Here is a 25177-nt window from a genome sequence, read left to right as displayed (position 1 = left end):
ATAGTTATTAATAGATTATTCATTTTGTTTTAAATTTTATTACACAAAGCTTTTTAAAACTATACGAGTCTCATTTTCAAGTGATAAATGTTCAATGAAATTTGAAAATGAAACTCGTATGCACCTGTTCTGCAAATCAGAGCATCTCTTACATTGGAGAAACATTATGGCAAATATTCCGACGAATTACAGACCACTGCAGAACAGATAAAAACAGCGCAATATTTAAACATCTTTTTAATTGCACACCCTGTCAAAACTCTGACATAGTTCAAAACTTTAAAGCTTTGAAACGATGTAAACAAAACGAACTCTACAGCCTGGAATTAATATTGATTGAGGAAAAGCGACCTAATCTAAATACGCAAATAGCATTAAATGGAAAAGTAAAACTATTAACAATTTATCAATAAACATACCTTTGCTTTAGTTTTACTTGCTAAATCTCTAAATTTGTATCTATTTGAATAATTCAGACGTCATAATTAAAAGTTATTTTTTAACCGTTGACTAACCAAATTTTTTTCTAATTTCATTTAACATTTATCACTTGAGAATGAAACTCGTATAGTTTTGAAAAGCTTTGTGTAATAAAATATAAAAAAAAAAATCTTTTTAAATAAACTTTAAAGTTTACAATAAATTATAAAAGAGTATAAATTTTTTGTTAATGTAATGTAATATATTCGTATTTGTTTGATAAGGATTTATATATTAGTCTTAATAAAGTATTTAAAAGAAAGTTAAATTTTTTTAACGTAGTTGCCATTTGCGAATTCAATTAAACTTGTACGTGAGTTTTGTATTTTAAAAAGACTCCTTACAAATAGAGCTTATTTAAATCTAACAGTTCTAAATGCTTTTGCCTTTTCCACATATTTCTCCAAGGCACATAACGGTAAAATCGTGACAAATTATCACTCACACACAACAGCTAAGATAATAGAAAATAAAAATTTACTAAATTATTAGAAAATAAACCAAAAAAAGGTTTTGTTACTTAAAAATAAAAATGAGTAAAGTGTTATCCAATCAGAAGCGATCTTAGAACTGCAGCCAACGCAATTATTTCATATTGTAGCAAAACATGAATTTTATATTGTAAAAAGTCCCCTTTCTGAAAACATTCTAAATTTTAATTTTTTATGATGAACTTTATTTGGATAAACAAATAAAGCTATATAACAAAAATTACGAAATACCAAGTTAAAAATGGAACAACTTTTAGATAAAATAAAACTATGTGAAGAGGAGCTAGAGAGATCAAATCAATTATCTTCTGGTACATCAATTGAAGGAGCTTTAAAACTAGTGAACAAAATAAAATCTGAAAAAAAGTTATTACTTTTTATTAACAAAATATTTATTTATTAAGTTAAGTAGCAATTACAACTTATTCGTTTTTATAAAAATTTTAATGCATTTAAAAACTCTGTTTTAGGTTTTCTATGTTAAAAGAATTTATTTTAATCATAAAGTCTTATAAGTGATGGTTATATATATACATTTATAAGTGATGTCTTATAGTAAACCTTCAGAAAATGTTTATTGTTGCAAAATGGAGAGTAAGTTGTGATGTTTTTCTACCTTTAAAAAAAATATAATTTGGTCCTGGACAAGACATTAAAAAGTATCTGTGGTTTACAACTTGATAAATGCACCAAATCCTAAGACCAAATATTTTGAGCATTGTTTTTGTTTTTTAATAAACTATGATTAATCTTAGTCTATAAGTTTTTCTTTAAACACTTCAATAATTAACTTATCTTATATGTATAGCTGGATGACTTAAGGGTTTATTTTCATACTAGTCCACTAATTATAATTGTGAGAGCTCAGGTTTATCTGTTTAAGTGTTGACCATTAGGTTTTGATATTAAAATGAACCCAGAGAGCTTCAATACCTTCATTGAGACTCTACGCTATTGAGCCACTCTTTTTTTTATTAAATAACTAATTTAAGTCCAAAATATTTTTTTTAAATTAAAATTGGCCTTTTTTATTTGAAAGCTTGAAGTATATGCTATAAGATACTTTGTATAAAACCTTTAACCCCCCAGAAAACATTTATTGTTGCAAGAAAAAGAACTTAAGACCGATGTTTTTTTTTACTATAAAAAAGAAAAAAACAAAAACAAAAAATCATTTAACTTTTAAGATATAGCCAATTTTGTAAAAAGAAAAAACCTGATACACTCTTGTTGAATAATTATGTATTCTTGGCTGATTTTCTTGGAAGATTTTCTTGGCTTTTTTTAAATGTTACTAATTATCTATTTCCTCCATATTTCAAAACAAATTTACTTCAAATTTCTAAAAATATTTTTTTTATTATAAGTAAATTTTATAAAGTAAGTCTTATAAAACAAAAATGACCAAAGTTTAAAAGAAGTCTTTTTTTTTGTTCATTAAAAAAAAATAATTAAAAATATTGTTTCCTCCTAATTATTCAAAATTTATTATAGATTATTGTAAGAAACTTTTACAATAGTTCAGTGGTTCCCAACCTTTCTAATGCCCCACACCCCTAAAATATTTTTATTTGCTCTCCCACCCCTTGCAGTACATGTAATGATTTATTTAAGAACAATTTTATAGAAAACAATAAAAATTTATTTATCAATTTTTTTATAGTGGTCTATATTAACAAGAATTAAATATATGGAAATTAAAAAATACAACATACTGCATAAGTTTTTTTTATCAGGTAAAAAACAGCAAAACTCGCACTCTTTCTGCAACGATAAATGTTTTCTGAAGGTCAAACAAATGAGTTTTAAGCTCATCACTCGTTATTCTACCTGCCCTATCTCTAAATAAGTTAAAAAACAACTAACTTTTAATCAAACAAAATAAATATGAGTCTTTGTTTCAGCACAAAAACAAAACTTTTATTTTTAACTAACAAAAGTAAAAAAAAAACTAATCCTATTTCTTCAATAAAACTCCTATTGACACGTCGTTTGGCAAATACTCACAACGTATTTAACCAAAAATTAAGTTTTTATTTATGTTAGATTTTATTTAAAAGATTTAGAATTCAACAAAAGATCCACTTTAAATTTAATGACCATTTTTTCTTATTTATTATTAAATTATGAATAAATATTATTCTTTATTACTAAATTAGTATTAAATTTGAAAGCTTAGGTTAAAATTATTCAACTATACTATGGCGTAATTATCAATTTTTTTTTAAATGATTTGAATTTATTGTTAGCTTTAAAAATCAATAGTTATGTTTAGTAAACAAAGTTTTAGCTTACAGTCACTCAAGTTAAAGAAAAATTTCCTTATCTATCAAACAAAATTTAAAAGCCATCTTGCACCCCCTTGAATGCTGTCTTGCACCACCAAGGGGTGCGAGCACCCCTGCTTGGGAAACCCTGCAATAGTTCCTTAAAAAAAGAAGGAGGAACAATTTTTAGTGAAATAGTTTATTTTAGTTTATTTAGCTTGCACCTCCCATAAAGAACCTATTTCACTAAGTTTGATCACTGGTTTCTCAAAAACTACTTCAAATTTTAACAGGCAATAAAAATAACTCGTAGTTTAAGGGCATAGGGGGAAACACTTTTTTTGAAAATTTATCTTATTTTATATAGTTTTTAACTAAGCTACAAGATGCTTTTTAAAGATTTTAAAAATTAATAATAATTTTTGAGATATAGCCAGTCAAAGTTGGAGTCAACAATGAGTTCTTTATAGGAAGCGCTAACTAAAACGGCAAAAATAGATTATTTCACTAAAAATCTATCTTCTCTACATTTTTTTAGATTACTATCTCAAATTTTCGGGAAGTGTTCCTTAAAATATTTAGAAAATTCTGTCGGAAGGGAATTAAAATAATCAAAAAATAAAAAGTTTTATATAAAAAATAAAGAAAAAAATAGTTTTTTTGTTATAAAATTCTTATTTTTTTATTATTTTAAATTTCTTTTTATTAATTTAATTTTGAAATTTTACATTTCATGTGTGAAACAACTGTATAGATTATAGTTTTTATATAATTAGATAAATATTTAGCTCCAATTTAATTTGTCAAGCACTATTGACCAGAACTTTTTATAAAACCTTTAATATATTTGTATATCTATTTATGTATATTGTATATTAATAATTATATTAAACTAAAAAGTTTTCCTGATCCTTGTGCATTTAAGATTTGCATAGTACATATAATTAAATACTAATAAAAAAAAAAATTAAAACATTGATTATGCTTTTATTTCATTTCATTTAAAAAAGCTAGTTTGGGGTTATAAAAATTAACTCCTGTGTACTAATTATTTAGCAATTTTTGCATTTTAAGTGATTGTTTTGGTAGTAAAACACAACAGTAACAGATAAAATAGTACGGTGCTCAAAGTACATAGACTTAAGTTTCCATAAATAATATTGGAAGTAACAGATTTAATAAAAAGTGTTTACGATTTTATTAAATTTGTAACTGTACTTTCTAATAATTTTGTTAATAAACATATTTTTGTTTACCTAAATTTTATTATAAATTTTTATACACTTTTTACATTTTTGTTTTAATCAATGGGTATGTAAATGTTAATTGCACTGTTCATTATTATTTTTAAACAGGTAAACTGTAATATGTTTGTTTAAATTATTTGATTTGGTAAACTATTTGTAAAATCATAACTTATTTTCTGTTTCCATTAATTTTTATTTATTTAAATTTAATACAGAATAAATTGTTTTAAAACTTATTTTTTTGTAATACTACTTTTAGGTCTGTTTTTAAAATTTCAGAATAAAAAAATTGCAAAGCAAACAAATTTCAAGGTTTCAAGAAGTTATTTACTTTTTAAGAACTTTGTGTTTAAGTTTTGCCACACACTTTGAATACTCAGGCTAGTTTGAAGTTTTGTGAAACTTAGGCTGAATAAAGCTTGTTTGTTTACAAAACTCAGGCTAGTTTGAATATTAATTTCTAAATTTCTGTATATTTTTATTACTTATTTTTTTGTAAAAGTTGTGTTTTTATTAAATCCTTTTGTTATTATATTGAAATTTTAAAGTATTTAAGTTCGATTAACAGCAATTTTAAAAGTTTTTTGCAAACATAAAATTTACTTTTTTCAATTTTCATATAAATTAAAGCAAACTTAAACTAACATAATATGACTTAATTTTTGATCATTTAAGCTTGCTTTTTTTTGCCTAAAAGAGTGCTATTTGTAATTGTTGTAGCTTGTTGACAATATAGCTTGTTTGTGTACAACTTTACAAAATAAAATATTCATTATTATACAGTTAAATATGATATTACTTTAGATTACTTCTTAATAAATACTTAGTTGATTTATTAGATTTATTTAAATACTTAGATATCTTCAAAAACTTCTTGATGGAAAAAAGTCTTTTAGTGTTGCCCATGTTGCTAGTTCTAATTTGAAAAGTCTATCAGCTATTCTAAATGGAGTTGATTTTATTGGCTCAGAAAATGTTGAAAGAATTTTAGCTCCATATTCTTGTGATTGTGAACCTAACAGGTAAGTCTTTATATTAATTTATATTTACTTAGATTTTTACAGTTTGAGTTAACTTATATTCATAAAAGTATAGTTTACAAAATGAAAAAACCTACTTAGTTGAGAAAAGTTTGGCTTGTTGCAATACTTTATTCTATAACAGACTTTTATTTATGAAAAATTTGGCTTTTATGTTGTTGTTTATATTGTATCTCTGTTTTTATAATTGTCTGTTAGAAATTCATGTTTTTCTTCTGATATTGAATATAAGATAAATAATATTCTTTGAATACTTAAGTATTACATACAAGTTGTAAAATAACAATACCAATTTAAAAATGTTTTAAATTTTAGCCTATAAATGCTCTTAAAAAAAAAGTTATATATATTTTTAAAGTTTGAGTGTTTTAAACAATAAATTATATTAGTGCTATTGATGTTGATATTTATATTTTTTTAATTAATAAAAACTTATCAAATGTATTTTAATATAAAATATATTTGTTTTTATAAGTTTTATACAGATAATTACAGGGTTGCCACAAAACCTGTAATTTGAAAGTTTGGCTAAAAAAGAAGACATAAAAAACCTGGAATTTTAAAAAGCTTTTACAGGGTAGTTGTCTAAATTGCACAAGTGTACAAAATTGCACAAGAGGACAAAAGTGCACAATGATACTTTTGCACAAGAAGATTAAATTTGCACAAAGATAATATTGCACAAAGATACTTTGCACATGTTAAATTTTATTTTTTTAAATTTTTATTAATTTTTTTTAGGTTTTTTTTTTTGCTATCACTGTTACCCCTAACCCTTACCTTTGGTCAGTTTTTTATATTTTTTTTAATTTATTTTGTTTTAGTAAATTAATTATTATTTTTTTTTCTTATTTTTACCTTTTTTTATATTTTTTTACTTTCATGCAAAAATGTAACTTGTGCGAAATTGACCGTTGGTGCAAAATTGTCTTCGTGCAACTTTGTTCCCTTATGCAATTTTGTACCCCTGTGCAAATTTAGCTTTGTGCAATATAGACCCATTCCCATTTTTACATACTAAAAGTAGTTAAATTTTTATTTGACAAGAAAAATCTATCATATATTTAAAAAAATTTTTCATCATTAAATTTTTTTTATTAAAAAACACATTTAAAGTATGTTTACAGTATTCTTTTAATGTTGTTATACTGCTTAACACAGTTTTTTACCTTAAACTTAACTTTAAAATAAAAACAGACCTAAACACGTGTACTTTAAAAAAACTGGAAGAAATTAAGACAGCCTGAAAGAAATTTCTCAAAAATCAGTGGCAACCCTGCAATAAAAAATAACTTAATCTTATTGATTTTAATTAGTTTTAAATTTTTTTCTACAATTTTACAGTCATAAACACAAAAAATATTTGACTATATATTTAATTATATGAAATAATAATATTTTTCAGCCAGTCAATTCATGTAGATATTGTAGCAAATTCAGGCTACACATGGGTAAAAGTAATTGCTAGAAAACCAGCTGCCTTACTTTCATGTGCTGCTGGTAAAGGAGAGTATGGCAGCAGAAGCATAATTGATGTTGCTGAGGACTTTTTAAATGCTTCCAAACTGAATAAGAAAGACTATACAATGCCCTTTGTAGTATTTTATTTTGATGCAGGCGTTGCCGATGTCCTAGCTAAGTATCTAATTTCAATTGGTATAGTAGTATGTAGTAGTGACCCTGTTGCTCACCTCAATTGGGCTGACTTGTCTCTACAGCCTTCAGATTATCAAGATGAACATGCAGCAGACTTCTTAGACATATATGATTTAGAAAGTACATTAAGGATGGACAACATTAAACTTAGTGACAGCCTAACTTTGAAGAACAATTTAGAACAAGCCTTTTACTTGTCATGCTGCTGTGCCAGTTTAAATGAAATATCTAATCAAGTTAAAGTATTGAGATATGATTCCAAGTTATCTGATACAATACAAGAACCAGCAATACATAATTTTTCATTAATTAAAGAAGCAAATTTAGATGTGTCTACTCTTTTATCTTTGGTTTCTAATTTAACAAATGGCTGTGGAACATTTAAGTACAGTTCAAAAGTATTAAATGATCATGCAATACAAGAAAAAGAGAATCCCGTTTTGCCTGTTCTAAAACAATTTTTGAAAGAAAAGAAGTTAATAGCCTGTGAAACTGCAATATCCTCTTTTAATGAAATAGTGAAAATTATTGCTGGACGAGAAGAGAAAAAAAGAGCAGATGATCTATTAAAAAGAATAACAATTGTTAAAGATTCGCCTTCAGAAAGGTGTCTTGCTTTACAAACTAGCAGCCAAATTCGAAAACGAGCAATTGTGAGTTGTGTAATGTTGATAACCTGTAGCTTTTGTGTTGAAAATAGGCACTTGTGGTATACAATGTATTTAATCAAAGTTTAACATACAATTTTTGTGTAATGATATTTAAAAAAGTAAAATAAAAAGATTCTTAAAACTTTATGACATAATCATTAAAAAGTTGAATTAAATTTTTTGAGATACAAAAGAATGCGCGTTTCATACAGGGTTGCCAAAAACCTGGAATCCTAAAAAAACCTTAATTTTGATAATTTAGGTAAAAAAAAACTTGAAAAACTTTGAATTTGAGAAATTTAAATAAAAACCTGGAATTTTAAAACTAAAATCACTTAAAAACCTAGAAAAATCTGTAATTTTATAATATTTTTACATGTCAAGTAACAAAATTTCAATTAGATAAGAAAAATTAACCAAAAATCTAAACAAAATTGTATCATTTACATATTTTTATGTTAAAATACACGTTTAAAGTAATTTTACAGTATCTTTTTTTTGATTTTTTACTACTTAAAACCGTTTTTTTTTAACTAAGTCTAATTTTGTACTAATAAAAATGAACCGGAAGACTTACTTTTTAAAAACCTAGAAGAAATTTACAAAGACCTTTGGCATATATTTATATATATATTTTGGCATGTATTTACTTTTTTATACATGAATTTTCTATGTTGTTTATGTAAGTGTCATACAATATATAACTAACCGCAAAGTTAAACAAAACCCAGTTTGTTGAATTTAGTTTTTTTTTTTGTAATATAAGTTCTTATTAAAAAAATAAAAAGTGTGTTGATTTTAGACAATATTTGGAACTGGCGATGAAAGGCAAGCGGTGACAGTCACTTCTAACAGTGGGTTTGTACGAGCAGCAAGGCAGTCTGGTGTTGACATTACTGCTTTCGAACACCAAGCAAGAGCACTAACTGAAAAAAAAGAAATTGACTAAAGATGATGTTTTTATCAAGAAAAAACTGAATTAGGCTAATATACAAACATTATAAAAACATTAAATTTTAAACATATAGCTGTTGAAAAATATTTTTAGGGATATCAAATAGATAATTTTGTATAAAGTGAATAAAATTGATGTAAATTTTTATTATTATACTTTTGTGTAACTTGTGTATTTTATTTGAAGTTTTCATATTGCCAAAAATACTTTTTGATTTTGACCAATGTAAAACTTTTTATATAAAAAAAATAGTTTATTGAATACTTCTATAACCTTAATAGAGCATCAAAGCTTAATTTATCATTTTACAAGTGTAAACTTTTTAAATTCCAAAATGGATTTAACATATTGTTTTTGTTTGAAATGAAATATAAAAGTTGTATTTCGGTCTAATTAGAAATTAAATTAAAAAGAAACTAAATTAAAGAATGTAAAAAAATAAAATGATTGCAAGTTCAAAAACTATCATAAAAGGAAGATATTTTTAGGATACAAATATATGTTTAGTTTTATATTATTGTTAAAAAACAATTTTTATAAACCGGCTTAAAGTATTTTTTGAAATTACTAACAATTTAATTGGTGTTAATGAAACTATTTATCAAAGATGTTTTTTACACATTTGTGTCTTAATTTATTTAAAAGTTCTTGAATGTTGTGTTACAAGACTTAAATCTTACTTTTAGTGTATTTACTAATGTTTTGCCATGATATCTGATGGGTAACGAAACAAGTTCACTTTCCAAATCCAAAGAAATAAAAAGTGCGAAAACAAATACAGAAGTTTCTCAACCAGCTCAAATTGTTGTTGTCAAAGAGAAACCACTGAACTTCAGTAAAACAGTAATATTTTTTATATATTGTATTTTTTATTGCATCATTGAAATATGGTAGAATATATACTGTTCCAAGAAGATATTAAATTTCCTATGTATTTATAAAGAATACATAATATTTTTGTAGTTGTTCAAAGGACCCTAAATCTAGAATTTAAAGTATGTGATCACTGACTATTAAGAAATTTCTGACCATAAAAACTTTTTTATTAAAAACCTTATAAACAAGTTTTAAAGTTTGTTATAGGGTGGTTCAACTCTTATAATCTACTATCAATTATATATTAAAATGTTATTTTTGTTAGTATGTAATTTTTTTACTTTAGATACATGTGTTACATTTCATAAAAACTTTTCAAACTAAACTGTTATTATTTAGCATTCTTACTTATAGTTTTCAAGATGTATCAAAATCAATAAATATATTTTTTAACTAATAATTTACATGTTATATAAACTAACACTGTTTATTTTATCTCCAAAACTCTTTGTTTCAAAGTACATACGCCCACGTTTAATATTGTTGTTTTAAAACTAAATCTTAATATGCATTAAACAAAAACATCGGCGAAAGTCAGCAGAGCAGAAGCCTGGACTTTCGTATGCCGTGAGACAGGCTCAAGTTTAACATAAGTGTTGATCATACCAATTCGATCATTCGGTAAGATCGTATTGGTATGATCAACCCTTATGTAAATAAACGTTAAAAACCAATAAACGTAGATCAGAGTTTCCAAGCTGGGCCAAGTTTCCCCCTTGAGAGCCATTACAGAAATTTAGGAGGCCATGAGCAGCAAAGAGGCCGCAGGGGGCCATAAGGTCATAGTTTGAAACTTACACTAATTATGCTGAAGTTAATGATTAAGAGAAAAAAAATAAAAAGGTCCTAGGCGGTTTTAATGGTAGTTAGAGGAACATAATTCGAAAATAGAATTAAAGAACATAAAGTTGAAACACATCTTTTTGAATGGGGCCATAGCCTTTTTAATTTCTTTAAAGCCGAACTTTTTGAAAAAAAAGTTTGAGAAACCCTGACGTAGATGGTCGTAGTAGTATTTGATAAAGTTTTTTTGTGGAAGACTAATTTACAAGCGTGTATACTTTGATAAAATTCTATCTCTTATTTGAATTTTAAACTCAATTTTTTAATAACCCTACTTAGAAGAAGTTTAAAAAATACTTGCATTCCTTTTTTAGATAATGCTCCTTTACTACTAATTATGCATTTACTTTTTTGCCTCCTTGCTTGATATATCCCCCTGATAGCTGATTTCCCTTAAGTAGATGTTTTTGCCCACTTTAGGAACTCTGACTAAGAAACTTGGCACTTTTACTTAAAGGCGAAACAAAGACAAAACTAAATTTATATGACAGATAATTATTATTACTTAAACTTTCTTCATAGATAGTTGAATGTTTAATAGTACTACTCTTGATGTTTTTCAAATAAAATGTTTTATAATGAATTATTTTATTACACTTTTAACATTTTATAGAGTACACGCACTTGATTTTATTTACAACTTAATGTTAAGATATTTATAATTCTTCAATACTTTCTAATTACTTGACAATTGTTTTATTTTTGTTCTTTTTTACTAAGCTAGTTTTATTTCATAAAAAAATTAAAAAGAAAGTAGTTTATAATATTCTACTCAAATATAAATCAAAGTTTCTAGTTTTGTTTTTACTACTATTTCAAACAATTAATTTAAATACATTTTATAAGATCAATCAATAAACTCTGTCTGCAGTTTTTCAGGCTAATTGTTGCTGTAAGTTTAGGGAACTTTTGTGTAATTTATTAAATAAGTATATCTGTTTTGTAGAACTTCAAAAAACTTGAAAACTAAACAAGAAGTTTTGTAAACAGGAACAACAAGAAACAGTTTCAAGATTAGAAAATTGTGTAAAGTTTGAGCCGTTGGTGCCAAACTTATCTTCACGAGCCGACAGCAGACCGCACTCCACAGAGCTCGTTCACAAGTTTTCGCACGAGGCTGCTTTCAAATTGTCTTCGAATTTGAAGAGACACATACAAAGTTGTTCCAAGTCTGTTAAGCAACAACAGTCTTCTATTTGCAATCAAATTAAGGTTACAAAAAAAATAAATGTTAAAGCTAATAAATTAGTTTTTTTATTAAGTTATAATGTAGTCTTAAATTTATAGCTCACGAGTAAAAAAGACATTTAAATGTAAAACATGAACTAGTATACTTCGTACAGTTAGATTGATAAGGTTTTTTTTCTTTATTACAGGAAGTCGACAAGGTTGGTTTGTTTGTGGCACAAAAACTAGTCGACCGCCAGCGCAAATTTTCACAAGTGGCGATTAGTTCCAAACAAGTAGACGATATTTCTTTAAGCTTGGAGCGTATTGAGACATCGTTGCACAAAGCTTTCCAACTTGCTAATCAGCTTAACATGATATTGCCTGAAAAAGACAGGTATTTTTGTACTATCAAAACTTCAACTTTTGAGTGCAAATCAATTTGATGCTGAACAAGCATATATTTAACAATGACTTTTTCAAACCTTATCTTTTTGAAAACCAAAAATAAAACACAGAATAAAAGAAGATGAGCTACAATAACTTTTTCAATAAACTTGTGTCTCACGCCTACCACTCGAGCAAAGCGAACAAGTTTTGTTCAAAAGTGTACAATGACAAAACTGACTTCTACAAGTACTATGCTCTAAGAGTTTTGTTCATGAGCCAACGGTCGTCTTTTAGTACGGACGCTTCTGAAGAAAAATCTAAAGGTTGTTTTAGTTGAAGATAATTAAAATAAGTTTATATAAAGTTTAGTATTTCTAAAGATTGATTTTGTAAATTTAGTCAGTTATAAATGCGATTTAAATGCTTAGCTATGATATTTAACATAAAACATTACAGTTTATTTTTGTAATAAATTTTTGGTATTTCTATGTCTTCTAGAAATGCACGACAACTCAAACTCTAAAAAAATTTTTAAAGACCATATCTCTAAAAGTAATTAATATTTGAAAAAAATGGTTTGCATCTTTATTTATTATTTGCAGATTTTTTTTGCAAAATATTAAGTATTTTTTGAGATATGGCTATATAAGTAATGAAATATACTATTTTTTACTAGATTTTAAATTTATTTTGATGTTATTCTTTTGTTGATTTTTATTTTAATCATGATTTTATTAATTAGACCTACAACCCCTTTTTTCGTTTAGAAAATTTTATATTTACTTTATGAGATGTAGTCTTTAAAATATATATAAAAGAGTTTGAATTGTCAGAATTTGAATTCCAATGTAACCTTCTGTTAAAAAGGTTAATAAGTTTATTTGTAAATTAAATATTTGAAACTGTTTTAGTTTTTGTATTTTTAATGTTTTTTGTAAGTTTATGTGTGATTCAGTACAACAAAACTTAAATGTATTTTATTTTTATCTTTTTCAATGTCTTCAAATCAAAACTTTCTAACTTTATATAAAATTAGTGCAAAAAAAATTGCTAAGGTTTTAAAAATAACTAGAGTTTCTACTAAAACACAATCTTTCTTTATTGATATGTTTTTAAGTCAATTCCACAAATTAAGTTTTAGACAAAAATTCTTACTCACGAGTCGAAACGGAAAAAGTTGTCTTTGATGCGAACAAAAAAGCAATGTCGAGTGCAGATAAAATCTCAGAAGAAGTATCTAAAAAAACAATTGTTTCAACTATGAAAGATTATATATTAAAACGAAGAGATTACACTAAAAAGTTCACGGAAAACAACACTATCACTCCAATGCAGGTGTTTTCCCATATACTGTTTTAAAACTGTGTATGTTAAAGTTAAATTTGTTAAAAACTAACTGTCGAAAAGTTAGTCTAATATAAAAATACAACAGGCTATGAGTGAATATTTACTTGCTCCATCGCATCTTGAAGGTCTGCGAATTATTAAAGTTAGAAGCCCGGTATCATTAGGTAAAAAGCTGTCTGTCTACTTAGAAAAAGATGTGGAACAAAAAGCGATAAAAGTCAGTTTAAAAGCAATAATTATCATAAACAAAATAAATAAAGTAATTATTTTATTCTTCAAAATATTAATGAAATAAGTGGTCAACAAAACATGAGATAACATATGATAAATTTAACAACTTGAAGTTTTAAATTTTATAGAAATTTGTTTATGAATATTTTGATATGTTGAAAAGTTTTGAAACGCAAATAAAAACACTTATGCTTATTCTTATGAATACTGTTTTGTTTATGTTTTAATACTAGTACAATTTATTAGCTAATAACACATCATTTTACTTAAGGAAGTCAACTACTTTTTAATTTATAAACATTTTATTTATAAAATTCTATTGCTACTCATAGTCTTGTATTAGATATAGATAGTACTTTTATAAATGCTTGTACAAAATTTTGTTTCAATTAAAAACTTGCTAGGTACATGGAAGCTTGCAGGAGCTCAATAACAAGAAAAAAGCCCTCAAACAAGCAAAAAGCTCTAAGAAGCCTTTTCAAAGGCTTACCGACTTGTTTCACGGAAAAGAAAAAGAAGAAAAGTTTTCTGTTTTAAGTTCAAGTTCCGGGAGAGTTGTTGCGTATGCTGCCGCAATGTTTGTTTTGCGCTATATTTTTTAACACTTAATTAAGAAGACTTTTGTTTAACCTATGTATTTTATAAAGGATATTTTTTTGTTTGCAGAGAATCACCATTAATGTCATATTATGTACCTTTTTGTAAAGCGAAATTTGATGTAAGAATTAAGTTATTTATATGTATGGTTGTCTTTTAGTTTAAATTTAAGTTATCTATATTTTATATAGTTTTACGATGACTCATAGTAATTTATAGATAAAAAAAGGTATAATTTCGTATAGTTTAATTTTGGGTACTATAAACTCTAAAGCGCTTGCAGTTTATTATAATTTAATTTTTTTGCTAAAGTGAGTTAAGTTGACTTAACTTAAATAAAAACATCATGTCGTTTTAAAAGCACTTATGTAAAATGAATAAATATTTCAAAATACAGTAGCTGTTTTTCCATTAGGAGATAAAGCTTTTGTAAACTCAACATGTTTTATAGTTAAAAACCCATTAATATCTAGTGTTTGTCTAAATTTTTCAAAGTCCTAAGAATACTATTACTTATATTTACTTTAACAGTTTAAGAATCTTCTTTTTCACTTTTTATAGTAATTTCTTTAAATGTTTTATTCTAAAATTGTTATTGTTTAAGTTTTAAATTTCCACTAATCCATTTTTATGTTGAACCTTACACTTTTAGCGGAATTTATTCTGACTCATTGAAAAACTTACAGGAACGGGATAGTGTGCATGGGAAAATTCATTTGTTTTGTGAACACCGGTTCTTCAAGCATGTTCGCTGAGAGCCTTCACTCGCTCGCCGATACTGCCAACCAGCTGCTTCTGTTTTGGGGAGTCAACGAATCTCTCAAGGTTTGTTATACTGCTGTAGTATAGGCTTACAAAGAATTTATTTTGATTTTCGTTAGATTTTTATATTTAAGCAGTATTTTTCGATTACAAAGCAGAAAATTCATAAAAAATAATTAATTCATAAATAAACAAACTTATTCAATAATTTTAGATATATGTTGCTATTCTCATAACTATAGTCTTTAATTCAAGTTTTTTTATTTTGTACTCCATTATTTTTGTGAAATAACTTTTTTTTTGTATACAGAATTTATACATATTAAAATGTAAGTATTCTAAATTTTTTTACTAGAAAAAGTCTAAACTTTTAAAATATATATTAGCTAATGATTGAAATATATTTTTATACTATTTCATAATTTGAGTATTTAAAAATGTTACTGATTCACCAAAAACAGAGGCAATTACACATTTGAATATTTAGTACTAACGTTATTTACGAATAACTTTCAAACTGTAAATAAATTACAAGCTCTTTACAACTTGCCAACAGAAGCCTGACCCGGAGCACCCGTACGGCAGGCGAAACATGCGCCACATAATGTCGCTGATATCCGGCGTGGGCATATTTTGCTTGGGAAGCGGCGTGTCCGTGTACCACGGCATTCACATGCTGATCAGCGGCGACGTTGCCGTTCACGATGTGGCCACCTCCACCGTGAGTTTTTAGAATTTTTTAATTTTTAGTTTTTCTATAAGCTGATATTTTATAAGCTAAGATTTTAATTTGATATTAACAATGATTGTGTTACTGTTTTCATAAGAATCACCAGGTGAAACAGATTTACTAGTGAACTAATGACCATTTTTGATGTAGAATTAAACAAGTTATTTTATGTATATTGAACAAGACAAAAGATTCTACTGGTCAGGCTTGCCATAAAACTCGAAAAATCTGGGGTTTAAAAGTTTAAAAAAGTCTCATAAAACCTTTAAACTTGAAACAAAAATAATTAAAAGACCTGAAATTTTATGCAGTTTTTTCATATAAAACAATAAAAGATAGAAAAAACCTACATATTCAATAATTTTGTTTTGTACTACTCAGAGTTTTATTTATTACAAATTACTCTATAGTAGTGACAATAATAGTAGTGATCTACCAAATCCAAAAGTTTCTGACCAGGTCGGATCTTAATTTGAAGAAATTATTCGGATCCGGCCGGGTCCAAACCTTATTTTGAATCTGGTCAGATCCGAATTCAAATCCAAAAAGGCATTATACAGCCGGATCCGAATACTAGGATTCGGTAGATCACTAATTTAAAGTAGCTTTAGAGTAGTTTTAGATATTACATATTATTTAAGACAATTTTTTTTTATCTTTTATTTAATTTTATACTAAAATTGGACTAAAAAAATCTGCAACCCTGGGATAGCACAAGCAAAACTAAATATTATATGCAAATGATTATATTTTGCATAGATATGCTTTTTTTACAGCGGTTTCGTTTTTAAGCCTATTTAATTTGATAGCTAAGTTTTTTATGTACACGTTTAAGGTTATTTAGGTAAGTTTGTATTTATACTGAAAGGATATACCAACAATTCCCAACCGAGATCATTTCCCACCGCACAATTCCCACTCAAAAATTATATTTACTTTGTTTATTAATTTTTATATTGGTTTACTTTTTTTATTTTGTTTTTAATTTATTTTTAACTACCTCTGTCACCCCAATCCTTGGTCGTTAAGCGGTTCTCGGATTTGGTCGGGTTGGAATTGTGCGCTGGTGAGAAATGATCGCGGGTTGGAGTGAGCGGTTCCCACTGAAAGGCATACTGAAGTATAAAATAAAGTTTTAGCAGTAGTCTGCAAAACAAATATCGAATCAACGTTTTATTGTAAAAAATTATTTGAGTTTTACTGCTACAAAGTAAAAAATAAAAAAAATTTAGCAGTATTTTAATAAAATTTTCAATTGTGTACTAATCTTAAAGATAAAATATATGGAGTATAACAGTACATACAGTTTTAGCCATAATGAATTAACAAAAAATATCAAAAATGCTTACTTAGTTTATGTATTAGTACTATTATTGTGTTTTTATTTTTCTCAAAACTTTTGTATTATAAAAGTATTAATGTATGTAGTTACAAAAAACAGTTTACAAAGTACTCTTCTGTATTCCACTAACATATTGTCACATCACCGTCATAATTTTTTTTATAAATGGTTTATGCCAGTGGTTATCAAAATGTGAACCTGTGCACACATTGCAACACACCTGTGCTTAGAAATTATTTTACTGTGTACATAAAATTTCGTAAGTAAAAAAGTTTTTTTAATTGACGTTTGTTTTGTGTTTTTATACTAAAAACAAATATTTAAAACACAATTTATTAGTTCTTAAGGTATTGTTTATATATTAAGAAACTCAAAACATAAAAAATAGCTGTTTTTTAATAGTACGATGTATTTTTTCTAGTCTATTCTTAGTGTACTAAGATTTTAAATAGTTTGAAGACCACTGGTTTATGATATTGAATTTTTAAACCTAAAAAATCCTTGTACATTTAAATACTATCAAATGTATTTGTACATCTATCAAATGTAGCAATATTTCGTTTGAAAATAATTGATAGTCAACAGTTTTACTAAACTACTGCATGATGCTATAAAACATACACTTTTTCGTGAGTAATGATGGTTTTAAATTTAAGAAATTAAAACTTGTGTTTTAGTTTTTTTGATATTTTATTCTTTGTTAAGGAAATAATGAAAGAAAGTCAAAACTAATCAGTATTGTAGAATATTATTCCTTTTAATAAATTTATGGTGTATATTTAATATGGTAAATGTGAATTTTATAACTAGTAGGCTTTGCCAATTTATAGTGTCATACAACTTATAGTAAATAGATCTCTTTGTATTTATATCTAAAAACTGTTAAAGCTAAGAAATCAAAACTAACACTAAATGATATTTTAAATAAAGTCGTGGTTATGTAATTTTTTGAGATGAAGTTAGTTTAAATAATGTATTTAATTGTTGTACAGTCTTTTGCAATACTTGGAGGGTCGTTCATACTGGAATCTACATCTCTGTATTTTGCATTGAATGTGACACGCAAAAATGCGTTAAAGCATAACCTTCCATTGTTAAAGTACAGTGAGTTTACATATTATGATAGTTTTAAAAAAACTATTTCTGCTATTAGTATTGAATCATAAAATATTTTGTACAGGAAAATCTGCTCTTAAAGTATATATTTACTTATGTTTTATATGCAATAATTAACTACTAACAAAGCTTGTGATTTTAATGAAGTTTTAGGTAAGGTTAAAACTCAATATTATTGCAGTAAAAACAGCGGGAGATCCTTCCACCAACGTTGTTTTACTCGAAGATGCGGCTTCTTGTTGCGGCCTCGGAATCGCTGCTTCAGCTATCTGGCTTTCATATTTTACTGGTGTGTTTTAAGAAAAAAAATTAAATTGAGCTTAATTTATTTTTGTATATGTTTATTCTTTCAAGACTTTATTATGCAATATAAGTTTCGGTCAAAGACCTCGTCATTGCTTAAATAAAAAATCTAATAAGGTATGTACCAATCAAAGAAAATAGAATTTAAACAATTAAATTAAAGTTTTACTTACAAATAAACTGAATTAAAATCTTTGACCAAACCTAGTCTCATAATAAAGTCGTAGAAATATCTCCTCTAGTAATTGAGATCTCTTTATTTGTTTTCTAAAAATCAAAACGTATAATATATTTTTGTTTCTAAAATTTTATAATAATTTCTCAGACAGTGGAATTTTCGACGCAATGGGTTCTATTGCAATTGGTGGTTTGTTGGGAGCTTTAGCGACTTTTATTGTTGCCACCAATATAAACTTCTTGGTTGGCAGGTCAATACCCCAAGGTAGACTCGATTTGCTGCAACAACAGTTGGAAGACGACGTTGTAGTTAGGTTGTTTTATGTTAACATTAGTTTCGACACTTTACAATAAAGATTTTTTCTAAATTGCTTTTGAGAGATGATCTTTGCAATACAAATTAAATAGTTTAAATAACCTCGTTTACATTGTGACGTAATTATTAGTTGCAATGAATATATTTTTCATTAGTTAACAATAAATTTGAATCAGTTATCTTTCCCATTAACGTGAGTTGTTTGTTTATATTATAATTTGTTGTTTTGTTGTTTAATTTAGCTTACTTTACTTATTTTAGACTTAATAATCATAAATATCATATAGTTTTATAACAGTCGGATTTAATATTAAGTATTTTACCTATTAATAACTATTATCTGTAGAAAATATCTTATTTTAATGAAAACATGTACACACATATTCTATGCTTCTATTCTCTCATTACAGTACAGTAACCTCTCGGATCTTTACGCACTCTCGTTTAGTTACGCATTTCAGAATTCTATAAAATTCAAAAAATAAAAAATTTAATTTTTTTTAATATTGCACAAATTAGGTTTAATGTATATTTTTAAATTAAAATATGTTTTTGAATGCTAACACACCTCTCTATATCTTTAGACTTTGTAAATTTATGTTCCTTCACTAGTTGATAAACATTTAGTTATACCTCAGTATACCAGAAATTTTGTTAACAAAAAGAGATTAAATCAAAATTCTGAAATAAACATGACTGTGTTTAATAATGAAAGTATAATGAAATATTGAGAGTTTAAAACACAAAGAAATAACTAGCAGTCTTGCCCTATATATTAATAAACACCATTTTATAAGTGTAAAGAAATGCTTAATTATAAATTGAATTTGCTAAGTAGAATAGAATATAAATGTCACATATAAATAAAGATAAAGATAATTTCTACTTAATATTAAAATAGTAAAATTATTTCTACTCGTATTATTATTATTTTATAGAAGTTCAAATCCTTTTTTTTAATATATGTATAGTTTTATCTGTTGTTTTCATATTTATGAATGAAGTAAACAAATAGTTAAAAGTGGGAAAGTGCCCAGTCTACTTTTAACTAGAAGCAATATTAAAAAACAGCCATTATAGTGAGTATATTTGGTACCTCTCGTTTCTTTACGATCTCTCATATCTTTACGCACTTTTTCTGTGGACACAATGTGCGTAAATAAGCGAGAGGTTACTGTAATTATTTTTTTACAGAACCCAGTTGAAGTGTGTTGATCGTTGACACACAGAAACATATGTTGATAGTTGGTATAAGTATTTTTTACTAGAATTTTTAATATTTAATTACTTCATTAACAACCAATAAAGATTTTTTTTTTAAGTTTTGCGATTTTAATGTTCATTTAATTAGTTAAATGTGTTTTAAGGGCATAAAGAGGGTAAATCACTCTTTTCACAAGTTTGTCTTGTCTTATTGAGTTTTAACTAAGCTACAGTTACATTTTATAAATTTAAAATACTCAAACTAATTTTGAGATATAGTCGGAAACTAAGTAGGAAACTACGATAGGTTCCTTATAGGAGGCGCAAACTAAAGCGGTGAATAACTAGAAATCACTAAAAATATATCTCCTCCTACGTTTTTAAAGATAATTACCTCAAACTTTCAGGAAATGTTCCTTGCAATATTAAGAAAATTCTGTTATAACAAAATTCAAAAAAAATGTGACAAAACAACAAAAAAACATTTTTTTGTTTTTTTTTTATAAAGTTACATTTTTGAACTTTGTACTGACAGAATTTTTTAAATATTGTAAAAATCATTAACAAAAATTTTGAGATAGTTATCTCAAAAACGTAAGAGGAGATAGATTTTTAGTGATTTCTAGTTATTAGCCGTTTTAGTTTGCGCCTCCTATAAGGAACCTATCGTAGTCTCCGACTTTGATCGGCTATATCTTTAAAGTTATTTTGAATTTTATAAATCTGTAAAAAGCAACTTGAAGCTTAGTTAAAACTCAATAAAATAAAATTGTTAAAAAAGTGATTTACCATCCCCCTATGCCCTAAATCTACTATAGAAGTCTATTACGGACATCGAGTACTTTATAAACTGATCTAGATCAAAAATTTATTATATTTTAAAAAATAATTGTAACTTTTTAGTAAAACAGATTTTCTAAATGTACGTAGAAAATAATTATCATAAAGAATTATAATTGTCATCAATAACGAAGTTGTTAGGTTGGGTTTTGTAAGGTTATGCTGAATTGAATATCATATTCAATGAATTTTTAAGAATAAATTGTTTAATTTTTAAAGGCAGTATAAACTTAAGATTTATTTCTACATAATATAAGGTAGTGATTGACCCTTTATATATAAAACTTAGCTTGTATTTTATAAGCTGTGAATTAGCACCTGGTATCTAAGATATAAATAAACTAATAAAAATAACTTCTTAAATACAATGTATTTAACTATATTTTTTGAATACTTAACGTCGGGCTAAACATAAATTAACCGATGATTACTATTAATTACACTGCTGAACTAAGAAATGGTTTCGTTCTATTTGTATTGAAAATAAATTTTACTTTTTTTTTTGTACATGATATAAAGTAATTTTGGCAATACTTCTTGTGAAACCTCTAATAAGTTGCTGTGTATAATTACTGGAAAAAGTTCTTAGTTTATTCAAACTACAAATACTTAAAATTTCCTTCCAATGTGCAACTTTTGATTTATAACTCGAAATTTTATACAGGGGAGTTTACGATGTCAAAGCAACGATGACTTCAGCAGACGAGTTCAAATTCAAAGCTGAAATAGATTTTGATGGCATGGAGGTCACTAGAGCTTACCTGTCGCAACTCAACCGTGAACACGTGCAAAGAGAATTTCAAACTGCCAAAACCGCCGTAAGTTGTTCCCGAATAGTAGCAAACTTGATTAAGATGGCTAATAGTACTGTAATATGTACGTAAAAAATTTTAAAATACTTGGCTATAAGAGTTAAAGATTGCCGTTTTAAATTTGTTCTCCTTTTCAACACTATACATATGACGTTAAAGTTTTATTTTTGAAAATTTATTTGTTTCTTGTATAAATGGTCAGATATCATTAAAAAAATACTTTACATATTAATAAAACAGCTTAGCAGCTGTTCACTTTGGACAACAACTTTTTAAATTGTGAAAATTGCGCTCATAATAAATAGTTGTCTCTATTGTATAGCTAGAATAATTTTTTAATGTATGAGTATTGATTTTACATACGTGTATATAAAATTTATACCATATCTTTTAAAACTTTAATTATATACAATATTTTTATAAAAGGAAATTGTGTAACAAAATTAAAAGTATTCACAATTGTTTTTAAATCTGGCACGGTTTCAAATTCCTGGTAGGATATTAGTTTTACTTATAATTATTTCCTGTAAAAATAAAAAATAAACTATATAGTTGCAGTAAATTAAATAGGTCCAAGATCTTTGAATTGTTTACTTTTTTACTAAGTTTCAATAAATACTTAATAATGTTTATTTTATTACACTCCCGATAAACTAAATTTTAGTAATTTATTTGTTATAATTTAAAAATTAAATGTTTTGTTATTTTTTGAAACTTTTTAGTACGCTAATAAATAAAACATCTCAGACCCATTTAAATTATTATCAATAATTTAATTTACTTTTTTATATAAGCATAAATACTGATGACTAAAACTAATAATCTTTTCGAGAGTTAGAATCCGTTCCTTAAATAAGGTTGCCACATAACATAGATTTCCCTGAAATTTTACATTTTAAGCAAAAAAAAAAAGAAACAACCTGCAACGTAAAACAATTTTGCATTTAGAATAATGAATTTAGATAAGAAACGAGAAAATTATCTTAAACAATAATTATTTGTATCATTTAGAATTATATATACCATAAAGACATTTAAAGTAGCATTACAGTAGGTTTTCAATATTTTTATACTATTAAAAACAATGTTTATTTATTTTTAAAAATGGACTAAAAAACTTGTGCTTTAAAAACCTTGAAGAAATTCAAAACACCTGTAAAAAAATTCAAAAATCCTATAGCAACCCTGCTTAAATCTTAACAACAGCGCATATATTCTTAATAGTTTCAAGTATGAAAGTTGTAGTAAAATAATTACTTTATTAAACAGATTAGAATTAAATGTAGTAAAAATAATTAAGTAGCATATTAGTAATTGAATTTTATGTATATATAATTCAGTTATCGTAGGTATCAGTATATCAAAGTTACGATAGTTAAGTAAAAATAAATTCTAAAAACGTGAATTTATCTAAACGTGTTTATTCGAAACGCATCACCGTTATAAATTTTATAAATGGCTTAAGTAAATTTATTTAGAAACCCAAATATTTCTTAAAAGCACGACTAATTTATAAAAAATAAAATAAAGCATCAATGCAACCACAATAAATAAAAATAACAACACTACTTTTACTGAATTTTGTTTGAAAACAAAGAAAAAACCGCATTTCTGTTTTCACTCTGTTTTTTCTTTAAAATATGTATAAAATTTCCTATTTACTCTATCATTACAATTTAAAGTTTTATTTTACTTAATTTTTGATAGCTCATACAGAGTATATTTTTAAAAATGTACATGTTTTTCTATGAGATTTAGTGCTTATTTGTACGAAATGTTTAAAGACTTTATGCGACAGTTAATGGAAAAGCAATTATACACAACCATATTACTAAAAATCTAAAGATTTTAATAAAGCATCGAAGAAATTGGATTCAAGTCTTAGTTTTCGTCGTTAAATTTACTAAACTTAAGAAAATTGTCTCTATATACTTGTTAACGACTGAGCTGAAATGTTATGAGTTAGGTGAAACAAAGTATTGAGGATATTTATACAAAAAGCAACTTTTAGGAGGAGATAGATCAGCTTCTTCTTCAGCACGGAGAACAGGTGATCGATGAATTGGGTGCTCAGGTTGACAGGTTGGAAGGACAACTTAAAAGAAAAAATCCCGACCTGCGGCACATTGATCTCGAAGTTTTATGATGTTGTGCCGGAATATAATTTATTTAATTTATTTAAAAAGATAACTAAATAGATAGTTTTAACTTTAAAAATAATCTTATTGTATGACTGCTTAAAAATAACTTCAATAGCATTCTTCTTATGTTAGTTTTTTTTAGCATTTAGTTAATTTTTAAAATTAAAAATATACCAAGCAATTTTAAAAATAAAGATGATTAATTTATGTATGACTTTGTGAAATGTTATTTTGAAAAATAAATTATGAGTTTGTTTGAAATTTTAGTATATTTTAGTCATTATCAATATTTATTTATAATGAACTCTGTTAACTTCAGTTTAAAACAACATACGTACAGAAATTTACATTTTATTGTTAAAACGATTGAATCAATTATAAAGAAATTTAATTCAAAAGTAAATTAAAAGTAATAAAAATAATTGTACATTAATTTTATTGATGGTGATATTTCAAATGAACGTTCGCAGTGGGAACAAGTCCAGACTCGTACAACGTTTCATGTAAGTTTGTGTAAATTTTCTTAGGGAAACTTGTAACAATGTCATAAGATATAGCACCAGACTCCCTGTAATTTGTTAAAAAAAAATAAATCTCGACATTACAATTTTTATTTTACTATTTTAAATGCATAGTTACAAATAACCCCATACTTTATTTAAATCAAATGAAAAGGGTAAAAATATGTGTTTTCAAACAAAAATAACGTTTCAGCTTATTTATCTTTTGCACCAATTTCTAAGACTTAATAAAAACGTTTTGTTTAGTATTAAAATTAATTTGAATCATTAAACTCTAATTCGATACTGTAGAAAGTTCAGATTATTTATATGCAAGTTATTTTTACCTTTTACTATCAATGGCTTTCTTGAGATCAAGTAGAGTTTGTTCATAGGAAAGTTCAAAATTAAAAACTTTATCTTCCGTATTAACTCGAATTTTAGTTGTTTTGTCTTCCGTACTTTCATTATCAAAATTATTTTTTGAGCTAGCAACTTTTTCGTTTTCGAAAACAGTTTTCCTAGAAATATTTTTTTAATCCTAATTACTGAGATATAAAACAAACAACTAACTTATTATCATTGTCGGTAATTAATCTCTTAATTTCATCTTTTATTTTGATGACTTTTCCTTTTTTGACAACAGAGTCTGGAAGTTTTTCGATTAAATTTGAAGTAGAAACAAAAGGTTTATGGAT

The 25177-nt window shown here is 25.8% G+C and overlaps 3 protein-coding genes and 1 long non-coding RNA gene across 5 annotated transcripts; 3 read left to right on the top strand and 1 right to left on the bottom strand.

Moving 5' to 3' along the window:
• The first annotated feature begins 1212 nt into the window (after window positions 1–1212).
• On the top strand, window positions 1213–8780 carry LOC145848780 (UPF0415 protein C7orf25 homolog). Its single transcript, XM_082954042.1, has 4 exons — window positions 1213–1337; window positions 5343–5507; window positions 6931–7834; window positions 8634–8780. Exons 1-4 carry the CDS (start codon window positions 1213–1215, stop codon window positions 8778–8780), a joined length of 1341 nt encoding a protein of 446 aa, XP_082810168.1.
• A 723-nt stretch (window positions 8781–9503) lies between these two features.
• Window positions 9504–12118, top strand: LOC145848778 (BLOC-1-related complex subunit 5-like). Its single transcript, XM_082954039.1, has 3 exons — window positions 9504–9629; window positions 11496–11717; window positions 11882–12118. The coding sequence occupies exons 1-3, from the start codon at window positions 9504–9506 to the stop codon at window positions 12116–12118; spliced, it is 585 nt and encodes a 194-aa protein (XP_082810165.1).
• LOC145848779 (proton-coupled zinc antiporter SLC30A9, mitochondrial-like) lies at window positions 11930–24245 on the top strand. Of its 2 annotated transcripts, none has more exons than XM_082954041.1 (12): window positions 11930–12069; window positions 12191–12385; window positions 13204–13397; window positions 13495–13626; window positions 14045–14217; window positions 14924–15062; window positions 15556–15720; window positions 18064–18175; window positions 18369–18476; window positions 18816–18981; window positions 21691–21844; window positions 23850–24245. In XM_082954041.1, the coding sequence occupies exons 2-12, from the start codon at window positions 12202–12204 to the stop codon at window positions 23982–23984; spliced, it is 1662 nt and encodes a 553-aa protein (XP_082810167.1). In that variant the 5' UTR covers window positions 11930–12069; window positions 12191–12201; the 3' UTR covers window positions 23985–24245. The 2 variants fall into 2 exon arrangements, with proteins under 2 accessions (XP_082810167.1, XP_082810166.1); XM_082954040.1 differs by having other exon boundaries at window positions 13198–13397.
• Window positions 24246–24423: 178 nt separating this feature from the next.
• Window positions 24424–25168, bottom strand: LOC145848782 (uncharacterized). Its single transcript, XR_014372151.1, has 3 exons — window positions 25053–25168; window positions 24827–25000; window positions 24424–24547 (listed from the first exon to the last, which is right to left on the bottom strand). It is a non-coding gene; the product is annotated as an uncharacterized LOC145848782 (long non-coding RNA).
• Window positions 25169–25177: the final 9 nt, after the last annotated feature.

This window comes from Thalia democratica, unplaced genomic scaffold (genome assembly GCF_965202585.1).
Source record: "Thalia democratica unplaced genomic scaffold, ktThaDemo2.hap1.1 HAP1_SCAFFOLD_1666, whole genome shotgun sequence".
NCBI classification, from domain to species: Eukaryota; Metazoa; Chordata; class Thaliacea; order Salpida; family Salpidae; genus Thalia; species Thalia democratica.
This window is presented reverse-complemented; position numbering and strand designations above follow the sequence as displayed.